This window comes from Camellia sinensis, chromosome 5 (assembly GCF_055761805.1).
Source record: "Camellia sinensis isolate YWXY chromosome 5, ASM5576180v1, whole genome shotgun sequence".
NCBI lineage: Eukaryota > Viridiplantae > Streptophyta > Magnoliopsida > Ericales > Theaceae > Camellia > Camellia sinensis.
Window position 1 is genome coordinate 95,880,659 of NC_138965.1, and position 17,679 is coordinate 95,898,337.

The 17,679-nt window shown below is 35.7% G+C and overlaps 1 protein-coding gene across 1 annotated transcript in view; it reads right to left on the reverse strand.

Moving 5' to 3' along the window:
* Positions 1–5,393, reverse strand: part of LOC114307238 (phragmoplastin DRP1E) — a 43,432-nt gene extending 38,039 nt beyond the window's left edge. Inside the window, exons 1-4 of the mRNA XM_082869335.1 lie at positions 5,009–5,393; positions 4,556–4,619; positions 4,335–4,442; positions 351–452 (exon numbers count right to left, since the gene is read on the reverse strand). Coding sequence (XP_082725461.1) covers positions 351–452; positions 4,335–4,442; positions 4,556–4,619; positions 5,009–5,149 — 415 coding nt within the window. The 5' untranslated portion in view covers positions 5,150–5,393. The remainder of the gene's footprint in view (positions 1–350; positions 453–4,334; positions 4,443–4,555; positions 4,620–5,008) is intronic.
* Positions 5,394–17,679: the final 12,286 nt, after the last annotated feature.

The window sequence follows — 17,679 nt, forward strand, 5'->3', positions numbered from 1 at the left end:
AAAAGTTGTTTAAAGCAACCAAACCAAAGTTCTGAAATCTAAACCAAAGTGGCTCTTGAAGCCAAGTTGGAGAAACTCTCAACGAAATTGTGTTACAGTATATTACAGAAAACTGGGGAAAATGGCAACACAGGTTGCATAATAATCAATGAATATTATGCTCCTTGTAATCAATGAAACTCCAAGTAATTTTATCAGAGAGGCAGCTAAAAGTAAGAAAGAATGAATAAAGTATAATCACAAGATGTGTTGAAGGGCCAATAAATAAAACGAAGAAGTTTGCAACAAGTGTGGATATATATTTGTTCCACCAGGGCTACCAGCAACTAGGATTAAAATTAATAACCTACCATTTGGAGAGTATATACTAAGATGGATAGGAATAGGTGAAATTTGTTTCGTTTTTCCCGTCACCCTATCAGTTTCATCTGCAATTTCCTTGCGAATCATGGCTGCAGAAGAGAAGCAGAAGGCAAAAGATCAGTTTCAGCATTTGTATAGACCATAGTTGCCAAAGGAAAAAGAAGGGAAAAAACTAAAACAAAAACTAAAAACAATGTCAAAATAACAATAAGAGGTATATAATAAATGTTGCAACTAGCACACCAAAGACAGAAGAATGGAATACGTATACGATAAATGTATTGTCAATTACAATTTACAACTCACAAAATTTTTTTAAAATAGGTAATCTTATTCATTGTTCTTTGAACTATGGTTTATTCATTCCTAAATCTAGTTAAATATATATATTATATACGTCAACACCAAGACAAAGCTAGAATAAGGATTAGGTGGTATTACCAAGTACATAAAGTGCCCAGGTTTGGAGCATGCATGCCTAACTTCATTTTTCCTCCTGTTCTCAATGGTGTAGCACACAATGAAGCACAACAGGTGGTCCCACACTGGTTCTGTAAAGTATCCCTTTCTATTGAGTTTAATGTCTAAAATACCATTTTTCCATCAGTTTTACCTAACGAAAATAGGCAGATGGTTTAGATTGAAAACAAATAAGATTAGGGTTTAAATTGACAAAATTAAAAACTCAAGGTTTATTTTGTTACAAGGCTCAAAACCCTGGTTTTTTTTTTTTTTTTTTTTCCCCTAAAACAAAAATAATGTAAATTAAGGGCAAGTTTGGGAAGATAAGAAAAAGCCAAAAAGCCAAAAAGTTACTTAAAAAGTTAAAAAGTTAACACTATTCATAAAAAGTTAACACTATTCACCAAAAGTCAACAATTACGGTTGCACAACTCCCAATCTTAATTTTCCCCTCCAAACCAATTTTTACAATTTTTTAATACACATTTTTCCATAAAAAGTCAAAAAGTTAACCCAAACATCCATATTTTTTTCCTCAATTTTTTAGTCCAAAAAGACAAAAAGTGCAATTATTTAGGACACCCCAAACAACTCCTAAGTATTATAAGCAAGGTTTTATAACGGTGGCAGCTGCATAACGGTAACGGTGGTGATGATGCAGTTGCAGAGTGTAACGACCATAATGTAATGATGGCAGCAACTCGAGCCGTGAATTTTTTTCTTTTTCACATAATATTGGAAGAACTTTAATTCAGAATCACATTTAATATGGTTTTAAAAGGTTTTTAGTTAGTTTTGTTTAACTTTTTAACACAATCTAGCAAACATATGTACTAATTTTCACACTCATTTATGAAGCATGGGTGTGGGTACAGATACTGGTACAGGTACACCGATACAGCAAGACCTAAAAAAAATAGAATATGGGTATGGCTGGGGTACATCAATAAATTTTTAATATTTTATAATTTATAGTTTGAGATTCAATCTACAAATCAAAATTCAATACCAAAACTAAAAAAGGAAATTACAAAACCAAAAGAGAAATCATAATTCAACAATACAAATACTCAAGCAAAGTCTATAAGCTATTTTAATGCCATTAAATAAGAGAAATTACAAAACAAAGTTTCATTCCAAAAGCAAACTATGCAAATTTTGAAATTTCAGTTTCCACTTCCATTAACTTCATCATTAAACAATACATCTTTCAACTTTGACATATCAGGTAAAGGATTTGCAATTTCAAGTAAATAAAAACTCTCTAATAAATTAAACGTATCTCCACTAATGTCCCATAGCTACGTGATATACCCATGAAGTACCCATAGAATACCTAACTACCAAAGAATGTATAAAAAATACCCAGTACGTATTTCGAATACCTAGTGCGCATGCAACTCTATTGGTACAAGTACCAGTACCCAGTAAATATCCGGTACGAGTACGAAAATATTTTCAGAGTACCCATGCTTCATAGGTTTTAAGTGACCCTAGAGATTTTTCATTTTGCTAGATGTATTTAATTTTCTTTGTTTATTGATTGAACTTATAGATAACTTGCCCTTTTTACGCAAAACAAAATAAAAATATTTATAAAAAGAATTTATTAAGCATGTCTAATGTTTCATATTTCTAGGGCCTTAAACAACAATCATAATGCAATATGCTAGCATAGTAAAAGTACATAACAGAATATTCATCTAAATACTTGTTTGGGAACAGGTTTTTTTAGTAACTTTTTGGCTTTTTGGCTAAAATATAATGTAAAAAAAACTAGCATGTTTGGGATGACTTTTTGACTTTTTACGAAAAGATGCGCAAAAAGTAGAGAGAAAAGGGAATCTTTGACTTTTTGGTATAAGTTGTTGGCTTTTTGGCTTTTTGACTTTTTGACTAAAAAAGCCACTTGCCAAACGAGGCCAAATCTAACCTAAAACCAAATAGATCTAAGTCAGGCTCCATTTGAGACTGCTAATAAGCCCATGAAAAAGCTTCAAGTCATCTGTCATAGCCATTTCCCGCCAAAAAGCCAACTTAAGCCACTTAAAAAAGTCATTAGGACAGCCAAAAATATGCCAAACAACTAGCTTATTTGTGGGCTTATTTTAAGCCAATGTTGAGTACCAAAAGAATCAAGGAGTCAAGTGAAAAAATAATAATAAAAGTTAAAATAAATAAAGAAGGGAATCTCATCTAACTCAAATCTAGTAGAAATTGAAGATTGGACACTAAAGGATGTTGATCTAAGATTTTCACAACAATTCTATGCGCTTTTTGTGTGATGTTAGCAATTGAAAAAAGGGATACGAGAAAAATGGTATTACTTGTATTATCTACTAAAGACAAAGGTAAAGGTCGTAACAATGTTGTAACATCCGTTTGATTTTCAATCACACTAGTATAGCGGCCGTAACGGGTGGTAAAAACTACCCAAAGGATTATGTAATGGCATTACATAACAGTTACGGCCCATTTTTAAAACCATGGTTATAAGTTCAAACACAATGTATCCTCAATGTGTCTCTAGTGTGTTCGACTTAAAATAAAATAAAATAAAATAAAATTTAAAAATAGGACATTTCCTCCAATGTGTCTAACATGTATCTTGTGGGTGTCCAACGTACATCCGTGTTGGACACATGTCGAACACCAGTACATGACCTACAAAGAGGTATATGGGCCTCATAGTATAAAAAGTATATATTTTATGTGTCCCTCACATGTCTCTGTCTTTATTTTTTTTAAATTACTATGCCAGTGTTTCATGTCATGTTGTGAATTCATATTTGTGCTTATAATAATAATAATAATAATAATAACCCCAAGTAAAGGATAAAAGGGGTGGATTAAAATCAAAATAAACAAATAGTTCATTTCTGCTCATCTTTCTGTTTCATCAAGGTTTAAAACCTTGGGTTCGGAAAAAATACATCATATTGCAACCCTTTATCTAATTTAAATTTCAGTAGGCCTACATGAACTTAATAAAACTAAGCTGGGGAATGGACAAGACCGGTCAGTATCTAACAACTTCAAGATCAGCGAAGCCATAAAATTCGTATTACATTTGTTTGAAAGTATCAATTATATGTTTAAACACTTCAAAGGTCAATACTGTATTTAGGAATTGGAATAAAGCTTTAACAAGTGAAACATGACATTCAAATAAAGAAACTACGGCCTCATTTGGCAACAGGCCGGTTTAGTCAAAAAGCTAAAAAGTTACTAAAAAAATTAAAAAGCCAACAACCCATACCAAAAAGTCAAAGATTCTCTTTTCTCTCTACTTTTTGCACATATTTTCATAAAAAGCCAAAAAGTCATCCCATACATACTAATTTTTTTTAACTCATATTTTAGTCAAATAGCTAAAAAGTTACTAAATTAGCATGTTCCCAAATGAGGCATAAGAATTATCATCACTCGAATATAAATGCTTAAAAAGTACAAATGTTAATCAACAGTAAAAAATTAAAAAAACAAAATGAGCAGCAGAAGTGGTGCACCATAATCAGTGAATTTTCTTCGAGGCAGATGAGAAAATTCGCCATACTCCTGCTGTCCCTCATCTATCTTGTAAAGTTGCAACACCAAAGGCCGCCTTGTGACAATCCCTAAAAATACCCACAAACACATTCAATTAAAATTCAATTAAAATCAAGTAGCATAATTACATGACTAATAATAACATAAATTCATAATGAAAGCAAAGTTAACAAAACCTAACCAGATCCTCGAGGAAGAAAATCTCTCCCAACTATGCTCTCCAAAACGGAAGATTTTCCAGAACTCTGATACAAAAATTAGACAAAATATCAGATAAAGAAAACCTCAATTCCCAACGATTATCAGATTAAAAGAGAGCCTCAAATTTAAACAAAATCATATAAAGCAAAAAATGACTTAAAATCTATCTTTTTTCTTCCATATTTCTCCTAAAAACCACTCAATCTCTGTACAAAACTCTCTGCCACCGGAATAAAAACTTTCACTCGATCAATTTTAACTCAAATCAGATGAAAAATCACAGAGGATTCTATGAAAAATAGATTATACGCCCACATTTTAAAAGCTCAATTTTTATGTTTCACAGAATTTTGACTAAAAATCAAAAATGGATTAGTCTCTCTCTCTCTCTCTAAAAATATACTGTAAACAAAGAGGGCCTAAAAGGGTAAACCTGTCCACCGACGACGGCAACGGAGGGAAGAGCATCCCAAAGAGAGGAGAAAGCGGTATCGCCGCCTCCGTAGTCTCCGAGAGCAGTACACGCCCTCTGTATGCGATTCACCAGACCGATCAAGCTCTCCATTGTCGCCATCTTCTCCAAACCCTACCCGATCTCAGTTCAAAACCCCCCTCGTAGAGACTTAAACGACAAGTAAAAGCAGCTTAGACTATTCTAGGTGAGAGAAAAATCTAGAGAGAAAGACACTTGCAATCTACGCCAACCAAATTGGAATGGCGGTAGAGAGAGAGAGAGAGGGGACTTGGTCGAAGAAATGACGGCGTTCGTTAGGAGGACAATGATACGGTGCGCCAGGTGCGCAATGTTTGTCGTTTTTGGAGGATCTGATTGGGTGTAGAATTCTAATAGAAAAATTCCTGCTAGCTCGAATTTCGTGGCCCGAATTGGGCTCGAGATCCAAAACGACGTCGTTTTGGGTCTCAAATTTTTTTTTTTTTCTTTTTCTTTCTCTTCTTTCTCTTCCTTTTCTTTCTTTCTTTTCTTCTTCTTCTTCATTGAACCAGGCAACACAGGCGAGAGGGAGAGGAGAGGAGAGGAGAGGAGAGGAGAGAAGGGCCCCTGTCGCCGTCGATCGTCGTAGCACGCTGCCGATCGTCGCAGCCCGGCAGCAGCTCGTCGCAGCCCCGCCTCCGGCCCCGACTCCTCCTCCAGCCCCATTTTTATGGCCCCCTCCCCTCCAGTCCTCCTCCTCCTCCTCCTCCTCCCTCTTTATTCTTCTTCTCTTCTTCCTCTGCTCCGAATTCGAGCCAAATTCGAGCCTCCGAATTCGAGCTACGAATCAGAGCTCATTCTAATAAGGGTATAGCTTGTTTCATGTTAAGATCAAAATTGGATCCGTTTAGTTTGGTCCATGGGTTCATTTTTGGATTCCGTTTTAATAATATGAATTGTTCAATATGTAAAACTTGTCAAGTATTATATGTCTGTAAAAATTCACATTGATCGGATATCAATAGCTATTTGATCGAATCAGAATTCCATCAACCGTTTATTTTTTTACCGTTCATTTTTTTAATACAAATCTGGTCCAATCAAATAATTATCGATATCCGATCAATAAAATCTTTTACAAGGATATAGTACTTGACAAGTTCTACACATTAAATGGTTCGGATCATCGAAACGGGGATCCAAAATGGGCCCATGTGTCGGATTGAATGGGTCCAGTCTTGATCTTAACATGAGACAAGCTAGACCCTCATTAGAATTCTACACGCAAGCAGATCCTTCAAAAATGACAAAAAGTGCGCACCTAGCACACCGTATCATTGTCCTCTTAACGAATAATGTCATTTCTTCAACCAAGTCCACTGCCTCTCTCTCTCTTCTCGCTCTCTTCATCGCTATTCCAATTTGGTTGGCCTAAATTGCAAGTATCTCTCTCTCTCTCTCTCTCTCTCTCTCTAGTTTTTTCTCTCACCTATAAAATTCTCTCTGTTGTTTCTTCTAAGCTACTTTTACTTCTTGTTTAAGTCTTTACTACGGGGGTTTTGAACTGAGATCTGGTAGGGTTTAGAGAAGATGACGACAATGGAGAGCTTGATCGGTCTGGTGAATCGCATACAGAGGACGTGTACTGCTCTCGAAGACTACGGAGGTGGTGATACCGCTTTCTCCTCTCTCTGGAATGCTCTTCCCTCCATTGTCATCGTCGATGGACGCGTTTATCCTTTTAGGCCCTGTTTGATACAGTATATTTTGAGAGGGAGAAAGAGAAAGGAGGCTAATCCATTTTTGATTTAGTCGGAAATCTGTGAAACAAAAAAATTGAGCTTCTAAAATTTAGGCATTTGTTGTTTGCAATGTTTCCAAGTCATAACAATCCCAAAATTAACAATCTGTTTTTTAACAAAGACAGTTTCATTTTTATAATTATTATTTTGTTTAATTTTAAACTTTTAAAAAGTAAGTAGATTTTACATTATTTATATACTATTTTTCTCTTTTTTTTTCACAATTGGAGGCGTTCTAATTGTAATTTTTTCATATTAAATCGTTGTGTCGATTTGTATTTGATTGTTTGATTATGATTGTTTTTTACTATTTAAAATTGATACATAATCACAAATCAATATCTCAAGGATTTTAAGATTTTCAATTAGTATCAGAGTAGGTCGCTCTATTTTTTTTCAAAACTATTGGAGCAAGATTTTGTTGTTTGATTTGTGATAATGGATTCAATTTGTAAGGGGAATTCTATGGTCCGACCACCCCTACTTGATGGATCTAATTATTCTTTTTGAAAAGCTCGGATGAGAGCGTTTTTAAAATCTATTGATGAAAAAGTTTGGCAATCCATCATGTGTGGATGGACCGAACTGACTATTACCATTGATGAAGTAACGTTTCCCAAACCAATTAATAAGTGAAACACAACTGATTACCAAAATAGTAGCTGGAATAGTAAAGCTATCAATTCTCTCTTTTGCACCGTTACACCAAAAGAGTTTAGTCGTATTTGTAGTTGTGAAGTCGCAAAAGAGGCTTGGGATATCTTACAATTCATAAAGGCACTTCTTCGGTTAAACGCTCAAACTTCAAAGGCTTACGTTTAGTTTCGAAAACTTTCAATGAAAAATAATGAGACATTTGATGAATTTTATGTAAAAATTGAGTGACATTGTAAATTCCAACTTTAATTTAGGTGAAAAAAATACTGAAATCCAAGATTGTGAAAAAAAATTTGAGGTCCTTGCCCGATCGGTTTCAACCAAAAGTTACGGCTATTGAGGAGGCTCAAGATGCTGACAACCTCAAGCTGGATCATTTGGTTGGAAATATCCAAACCTATGAGGCACATATGACCTTCAAAAAGATGATATTGCTTTTAGTAGTTCTCATAGAGCTAGAAAGGATTCTGATGAGAATTGTGAGATTGATTCTAAGATTACGGATGCTTTCGTAAAATAATTTAAAAAGTCTTTTCTGAAAAAGAATCCTAATCTTTTGGAATCAACTCATGAATCCAAAGGCAAAAATAAGCTCAAAATTGATTCTACAACCAAGAAAAAGAAAGGAAAAATACAAGGAAACTCTGAAAAAGTCCAGTGCTATGAATGCTAAGGATTTGGTCACTTCGCTAAAAAATGCCCTAATCGTTTGAGGAAGAAGAAAGCTTTCGCTATCACTTGGGATGACGAATCAGAGTTTGATAAGGATGAAAGTGACAACAAGACTCCAGGCGTTGAGGGGCGTGAACAATTTCTTGTTTTTATGGCAGCTTCTGGAATTAAAAGACGAATGGAGTATCCAAAGAGACAAATTGAGAATGTCACTGATGATGAATCCTCGGGGAACGATAACGAAGAGCTTTAGCAAGCTTATGAAAAGTTGTATAAGGAATCTCTTAACTTATATAAATTGAATGACAAACTCATTATCAAACTCAAAGTCTATGAAAGTGAGAATGTCAAATTAAAGAAGGAGATTTCCGAGGCTAAGAATGATGCCATCAAGATTTTTTGTGATCGACAAGCTCTTTGTGCAACACTCTTGACTTGTGAGACAGAGAGGAATGAGCTACAATAAATCTATGTAATATATGAAGAAAAGATTGAAACTCTCGAGATGTCTCAAGTTGCTTTAAAAGAGCTAGTCATCAAGAAAAATGAAGAACTCAAGTGTGTTATGGTTACCATTGAACTTTGGAACAAAGGATCAAAGACTTTGGACAATATCATTGGGTCTCAACAAATGTATTGTGACAAGAGTGGCATTGGCTTTTGTGGTGACAAAAAGCAAAAATGGAATACATCTACATCTCATGATACAAGAACTCATGATACAATAACTCAAGGAAAGAGGGAACAAAAATTTCAACATGATGATGGACTTTTCAATCTTCCTAGAGTTGGTGAGGCTAAAGAAAAAAAGGTACACCCTGTTTTTATTTGTCATCATTGTGGTATGTATGATCATATTTGCCCTTATTGTTATGAGTTGTATGGAAGAGGGTCTCATAGAGATAGAAGAAATTCCAATATCTTATGGGGAAGAGAGACACTTCATTAGTCGTAATGATGTTAAGGGTTATAATAGACCTCGCTATCTTGATTTGCTTGAGACCAAACATGAACAGAGGTTGTGTTTGCCTAGACTTAGGAATAGGAAGTTAAAAACCATATCGAGACGGGTTCCCATTGAAGTGGAAGGGAACCACAACATCAAGACACCACCCACGAACCGTAATTCTCACAACTTTGTTTATACCAAAGCGGTTTAGGTGAGAAAAATTGACTTGATCTAACATGTTTATTTAGTTTTTTTTATTTATTTGTTTTTCTCTCTGTTTAAAGGTTTCTGTCTTTTTTTGGGGGGGTCGTTTTGTGTGTGCTTGTTTATTTTCTATCTTGCTTTATTTATATAAAATAAAATATAAAAAAAACACACACACACACACACACACAAATCCAAAAAGATTTTCTTAGTATGGTTTTGCAAGCTTGACATTTTTGAGAAGTTCTTTGTGCATATTGGAATTAATAAGAATATCCATTACATGTTAATATGTGTGTGCCTTCTGTGGTCATTGCTCATTTCGGAGTGTGTGTACTTTGATTAGTATATCTCATTCTGTACACACGCTTGGATTAGCAAATTTTGGACTCTTCTGCATAAGTGATCAAATTTCTCAATGGACTTCTAGCATTGTGTCTTTTGCATTTCTAGAGGAATTGACCTATACTAGCACATTATGGGTGATGTTGAGTCTTTTAACCAACTTCTATCTTTTTGCATCTCTACGGCTTTCCTCTCAGTTTTTTGTAGTCAAAGCAAAAGGCTACCTCAGCTAACTAGGCTTTCTCCTCAGTTCTTTGTAGTCAAGGCAAAAGGTTACCTTAGCTAACTAGGCTATCCTTATTGCATCCATGCATCTCTGGTTTGGTTACTATACTCTTATGCGTGAAAGCCGCCAATGAGTGCGCAAAAGAAAGAAAGAAAGAAATTTAAAAAAAAAAATCAGATTCATTAATTGAGGGAGAGCCTCCGCATTTACTCAACAAATACTCCTTGATTCCTAGTGGTTTGACTTTCCTAAGTTGTGTTTAGATTCTCTTTATATAGTACATGGGTTAATCTATTTATATCAGTTTTTAGAAGAAAATAATTGTTGAAGGCAAAAAAAATGGAAAAGATTTAATGAAGGAAAAAAGAAATGGGATATGAATTGAGGAAACAGAAATTGAGGGAGAAAAAAAATTCATTTTCCTTGTCTGGTCGACCGGCCGATCGTCCTCCCGGATATCCAGTGTGTTTTGATGAATGATACAGTACTCACTGTTGGAGTGGCTCATATCAGATTGAGGAACTCGTCTTTTTTTTCTTACTTAGATTTGATGAAAATTCTGGTGAACCGTTGTCGATGCCCTAATTTATATAGATATTTAAGTGAACCAATGATACCTGGACAATCCACTATTCTACTGAATTAGTGCTTTGTTTAGTTCTTTATTTTTGATTGAAACACGACCTATAAACACTTATAAGAGTTAGTCTCTCAACCCTTTATAAAGCATCAAAAAAAAGTTCTTGCCTCTTAAATTCAACTCCTTCTAGAGAAACTTGAACTCATGGCCTCCCCTAGGAACTAAACCCTTAGAAAAGTCATAGTGGCCAAGTAAGTTTGACTTAATTGGTTAATTGTGCTCTTTCTACTGCTGTATCATAATTGACATATCCATGATACCTACACTTTTGCATGGTCCTGATTGAGATTGATTAACTCCTTATTGGATGAGCAATATCTGATCTTCTTAACAAACATTGAAATGGTCCTTATTGAGATTGTTTAACTTCTTATTGGATGAGCAATATCTGTCCTTAACAAACCTTCAAGTTGCTAGTTGTTAAAGTTTATGAAACTTTTGTCACGTACTCATGCTTCTTATGTGTAGCCAGAGTGTCACGACCCAACCCTTGCCCCAAGGGATTAGAGAAGTGACCGGCTAGTAATCGGAGATTACCAAAGGCCTGTTTAACAGTAATACAATACTATGGGCTAGCGGAAGCCTTAAATAATAAATTATAACGTCTGTGAAGATTTAAATGGACAAAACAATCCCTTTTATATACATATACACATAAGTCCACGTTTATGACATTTTGTCCCAGGTGACCGCTCGAGCAGTGAAAGTATCGCTTGAGCGAAGATGGAGGACATTTAGTAGTTTTACAGGTGGAAGTGGACTGCTCGAGCGAAGTAATGGTCGCTTGAGCGAACTTGGAGAGCTCCTAGTATCTCGTTTTGCAGACAAAAGTATTGAGAGGCCTCGTTCACCGCTCAAGCGATGAAAAAACTACTCGAGGGGTTTGTGCGAATTCAACAACTTAAAAAGTTACATTGTAGATCATTTCTCCGTCTTTTATTTTCTATCTTCTTTCCCCTCCCTCTCATTCCGAAAAACCCTAAGTTTCTCACTCTAATACTTTTCATTTCACTAAGATCCAAGTCTAAATCGCTTGTAAGAAGAGAAGTATAAGTGAAGATCTTTCTTTTCTACTTATTAGATTTCGTCATTGCGAAGGATTCTTTTAGAAGTCTAGCTTTCTTGCTCTTTGATTGAGGTAGGGTTACTTTTAATTTAGTATCTCTTTGTTTTGAAGATGATTATATGGTATTGTTGTGACTTTATGACTTAATTTGATGATTGAGATAGATTAACTTTGTATTTCACAAAAAGGGAAGTTTTATTCAACTTTTATTATAGTTTCATCAATTTTCCATGTTACTTGAGTATTGATATTAAGAAGAGAGATATCTATGAAAATGGGGAGAAAGCCCCACATTTGTTAAAACCCTAATTTTGAATTTGAGTAGAGAATAATACTTGGATTGAAATTTCCTTAAATTCTTGGAATTTGGTGAATAATCACGGTGTGGAACATATGGGTATTGTTGTTGAGTTGAAATTCTGACTTGGAAATTTGTATTTCTTGAATATGATGTTTTTCAAATATCTCATTTAATGTTGAATACTTGTTTGCATGGAAGAAAGTTTAACAAAGAGGTAAATTGAGCATAAGTTCAGGTTGGGGGTCAATTTTGAGAGTGTGGTGTATGTTGGTACCCGTGTGGGGAGTCAAGGTGCCCAATTGCCCTGTCTTGAGCTTATCACTGGATGAATGTGGAAAAAATATTTTTGGGTGTCCACTGGTCCTGTAGTATACTAGTCAAAAAAAGTGAAAAAACGGATGATTTAATTAGGTGCCCATATCCTGCTATATAATAGTTGATAAATATGGGAATAGTTTCAGTTAAAGGTGAATAAGTGTGTGTTGTATGACCTCTCACCAAGGACTCATGGTGTATTTATTTTCCTGGTATTGATCATGGCTTCTTAAAAAAACAGAAATGTGTTTTGCTCTTTGCTTACTGATTTTCTTGAAACATAAACATTCAATGTTGTTTTAGTTGTAACGGTGCCATGTGAATGTTCAAATGATTAGATACTTTATTAAATGTATCTCTACTGGGCATATAGCTCAACCCTATTTGACTTTTACTGTGACGCCCCGAAATAAAACAATATACCAACCAAGACAATAAGTAAATGACAACAAGTATCAGAGTGTAAAGTCCTTTTATTGCATATAACAAAGTGACATATGCAATTATACATTCATGAACCTATCCCTGAATCTATAGCATATATCATAGCATGTGATAGAAACTGGAAGCAAAAAAAATAATAGATGCTCTATAGGCTTACAACTTTCCAAGATAGGTTCTCGATTACAACAAAAGTGGACTTTAGGTCCAACACAATTAAAGCCCTTGGCTATACAAAATAATTACAACAAAAAGAGAAACTCTTACTCCTAAGCCTTCTGAATTACTGCCTTGGCGGAGGTATATCACCAACACCTGAAAATGGTTTTCTCAAATAGGGTGAGCCAAAGCTCAGTAGAAATAATCTAGCACAATATATGAATTCTAACAAAGATGCAGGTATGGTATGCATAAATAATGCCCGTGGTGAATTAATTATAACTTCTTTTATAAAACTATACTTTGCCAAGCTTTATATCTCATTTCATTAATCATGCCCATTTCATTCAATCAACCAAACTGAGGATATAACTCATAGGGTCTCAAATCAATATAGTATATACAAACACATCTATTTGTCATTTTACGAAAATTTCGTCCGCGGGAATCGGCACCCATGTATGCGTGTGGTTTTTGGGACTTTCACCCTAGACACACAGGCCAACTTAATTTACTGGAGTCCATCCTCTTTCTTCTCCCAAACATGGAGTAGATCCTCTTTTTCCTCCCAAACATCATACAAATACAATGTATCAAAACATAGTCATATTTAATGATAGTTAATAAAATATTAGTTTCAATTCACCTAATCCTTATGCAATTTCTACAACAATCATAGCTATCTTCCACCGATAGCCCAAACAAATATTTCTAAGCAGATATGCAATCTCCATAACAGATAAATTATCAAAATTTCAATAGGTGAGAGATAATACAAATCCAACTCCGCCATTTATATAAACACCCATCCAATTCTACATTTCCAAAACCAATTCCATTTATTTATACAAAATTATTATTTGGAACATTATAGGGCAATACTCCATTTTCTTCCAAAATCTAATTCATGTGTCAAAATCAACAAATTTAACACAACACATCCTTATATCTACACCTATAATCATTTTCAATACCTTCATTTGAAAACCCCTATTTTGATTTTTAAACCAAAACTCTAGGTTTATCTAAAATCCTCCAAATCCCAGCATTTATTTACACAACAACAAATAGCTAAGTTAAAAATCATAGAAGAGTGTAGAAAGTCCCTACCTCAAGCTTAGAAGACCAAGGAAGAAATGGAGGAACTTTAAAGACACCGAAACCAAGCTTTATTCAGATGAAAACGTAGCCCTCAAGACGCTCTACCTTTTTATCAAAGAGAATAAGGCACAGAGATCCTTAGATCTAGGTGTATTTGTAGAGAGAAGTTGGTTTTAGAGAGAGAGACAACTGATCTAGGGTTTTGGGGAGAAAAGATGTGAAAAAGTGATGTAAAAAGGTGTTTCTGCGATCTGATATACGCGTAACTCATTCGAGCGCAAGAGTTGTCGCTCGAGCGACCAACACAATAAGTTGTTCCGTTCAAGCGCAAGAAACTTCGCTTAAGCGTAGAATGCACACTTCCAGAAGTTTTACAGATAGAAGACTGTCGCTCGAGTGTAAGAAGTCTCGCTCGAGCGAAGAACATTATTTCCCCAGTATCTCTGTAGGCCTGCAAAAGTACTGGGAGCTCACAAAGCTCACTCAAGCGCAAGAAACTTCGCTCGAGTAAAGAGACCAAAATCTGGGCAACAACAGTTTGAAACAACTGGTAACCAACCTATTCCAAACACAACTGAGACGCTCCAATACTCAAACTCAATGAGAAATAAGGGAAAAAGACAAGAACAACAACACAGAATCAAGATAATGTTTAAATCGAAATTTCAAATCAAGTTTTAAACTATGTTTAAACCGATCACAATAAAGATAATTAATCAATTCCATCACCATGACCCATCCTCCAGTCACCTATTCTCATTAACTCGATACACAAGTTCCAACATTGAAAATACAATTCACATTTTTGAAAACATATACAATGTTTATGTTAAACCCTTGTTTCCAAAACATATACAACATATACAATGTTTCCATATTCTCAAAACATATACAATGTTTTCATATTTCGTTAACATAATCAAAATTTCAATACATGCTCAAACATCAACAAATAAGTTTGGATACTTCTCACGGACTTCCAATTCACGTTCCTAAGTTGCTTTCTTAACCCCGTGATGTCTCCACAATACTTTAACCAAGGAAATTGTCATGCCTCGCAAGACTTGGTCCCGAGTATCCAAGACTCTCACCAGTCTCTTCTCATACGAGGCATTATCATCTATCTCTAAGTTGGTCCAATCCAACATGTGCGATGGATTCGACTCATAGAAGCATACTAATATGAAACACATCATGAACCCTAGAAAGTTGTGGCGGCAAAGCCAAACGATAAGCAGCCTCTCCAATCTACTTAAGGATCTCGAAAAGCCCAATGAATCGAGAGGAAAACTTCATACTCTTTCCAAATCTCATCAAACCTCGCCTATGTGATATCTTTAAGAAGACGTAGTCTCCTACCTCAAAAGACAAATGTCTCCTCCTACGGTCAACATAACTTTTCTAGTGACTCTGGGTAGTAGCCAACCTCTTATGAATAAGTGCAACTTTCTCCGGTGTTTCCCGGCCAAACTCTGGACCCAAGATAGGTGCATTACCCACCTCGGCCCAACACACAGGGGATCTATACAGTTGACCATACAAGGCCTCAAACGGTGCCATATCAATACTCGATTAGAAGCTATTGTTATAAGCAAACTCCACTAAGGGCAAGTGCCTCTCCTATGACCCCTTAAAGTCAAGAACACAACCCCAAAGCATATCCTCAACGATCTGAATAGTATGCTCAGGCTCGTCAGTCTGAAGATGATATGTAGTACTAAAAGTCTATCCGTGCCTAAGGCACTCTGTAGGCTCTGTTATAACCGAGCCGTGAAACATGGATCTCTATCTGAGACAATCGTCATAGAGACTCTGTGCAACCTCACTATGTCCCTAATATAGAGGTCGGCAAGATGATCTATCGAGTCACTCACACACATAGGTATAAAGTGCGTCGACTTGGTTAATCGGTTAACTACCACCCAAATTGCATCACTACCTCGTTGAGTCCTCAGAAGGCCTACAACAAAATTCATCGTGACATGCTCCCACTTCCACTCAGCTATAGGCAAGGGTTGCAACAAACCAGCTGGCCTTTGATGCTCGGCCTTCACTTGTTGACAAATAAGGCACCTCGATACAAACACAGCCACATCCTTCTTCATTTCCGTAGACACCCCATTTTTGAACGCCCTTAAGAATTGGGTGCCACCAATTTAATCACCCAATGATGATTCATATGCTTGTCAAATGTTCGATTGTCTCAGTAGGAAGCCTCAGTTTTGAGCCTCTGAAACCTACAAACCTTGCGCCTTTTTTTGGACCAAAATAGTAGTTTTTCAAGCCTGACCATCCAGAGGTCTGTAAACCCACTAGTGGCCAGCATGCCACAAATAGTGTACGGTCGTCCCCTTTAGTGGCCGGTCGACCACTTGTGTCAAAAAATTAGATATTTTTGCCAGTTGTGCCAACTATCTCCACAGGTGCATACACTGCACCAGCTGTTTGTATACTGATATTTCCAAGAGCCTAACATAATTTTCTATATACACTTGACCCCCTCTCATAAATTTAGGTTAGAAAAATTTGTGGAGCAAAGTCTTGGAAAATATTTCTCTCTCTACATTTCTCTTTCTCCCTTGCAACTTATATGCCTTTTGCCTAGACACTCTAAACCAAACTTTGAGGGTTCTTTGCTGAGGTGTTTGAGCTTGCATTTTACCTCTTGAGGGTGAGAAGTTGGTGGTTTATTGGTGGTTTATAACTCAAAAAGGTTACTCATTTTCAAGAGGTATACATCCTAACTCTTTTGTACCATTTCTTTCCTATCTTTTTTTTTTCACAGTTTTTGGGCTGTTTTTCACTTGTATTTATGGGCTGAAACTTGTGGTTTAAAGCCATTAAAGGTAGAGGGGTGGACCACTCTTCTTTGAACTTTGTCTTCTAGGCTTTTACCCTTATGTTTCTCACCTTTTCATTAACTTTTTTTGAGTTTTTCACCATTGAATGTCTGAGGTTTTCAGAGGCTAAAAATGTGGTTCTCAAGTCCCAAAAATTGAGGGGTTAGCCTCCCATCTTTTGGCCTGTTTTCTAGCTTTATTGCTCTATTATTTTAGCTTGCTTTTGTAGATGTTTTTACCTTAATTTCAGTGCTGCTTTAGCCTATTTTAGGATTGTTTTAAGTTGTTCATGTCATTTATACTTTGTATTGCAAGCTTGTAGTGTAATGTTCCTCATAGGTTTAGTGTTTTAGGCATTAGACACCAATCTATTTGAATTGATAGCATTTATTTTAAGCTTTCCATACTTGTGATCACCCCTAATTATCTCTGCAACCTCCCTCTTTTCTTGACATTTTATTTGTTCTGAGAGTCGTTTCAACCGATTGATTGTTTGAACTTGAGATAGAGATCGTTGTGCATAATGGTTTAATCTCTTCGGAGGTTCATTACTAACGACATGACATCTCTCTCATGCCCAAAACAACTCTTTGTTTGACACTTATCTCCATTAATGGACTTTATCTTCATTTTGGACAAAATGGACTAATGAATGGAAAGATAATTAAAAGAGGCAATAAAATTTGAACTAAAAGAGATACAAGATAAGAAAATGGTTTGGGGGTTCAATCGGACGTTAATTGAACCCATTGAGTTTTAGGCCATTTCATACTTGTTAGTGATGATAATGGTTTGAGAGTCAATGTCAACTACTTCCCTTGATCAATCTCATGATAAGGAGTAGGTTTCGTTAGTCATATATTTTCCCTCATTGAGCTCTTGTCCAATCGAGTCATAGATCATCATGCAACAACCTTGCGATCATTGATGATTTCTGACCCGATTCTATTCCT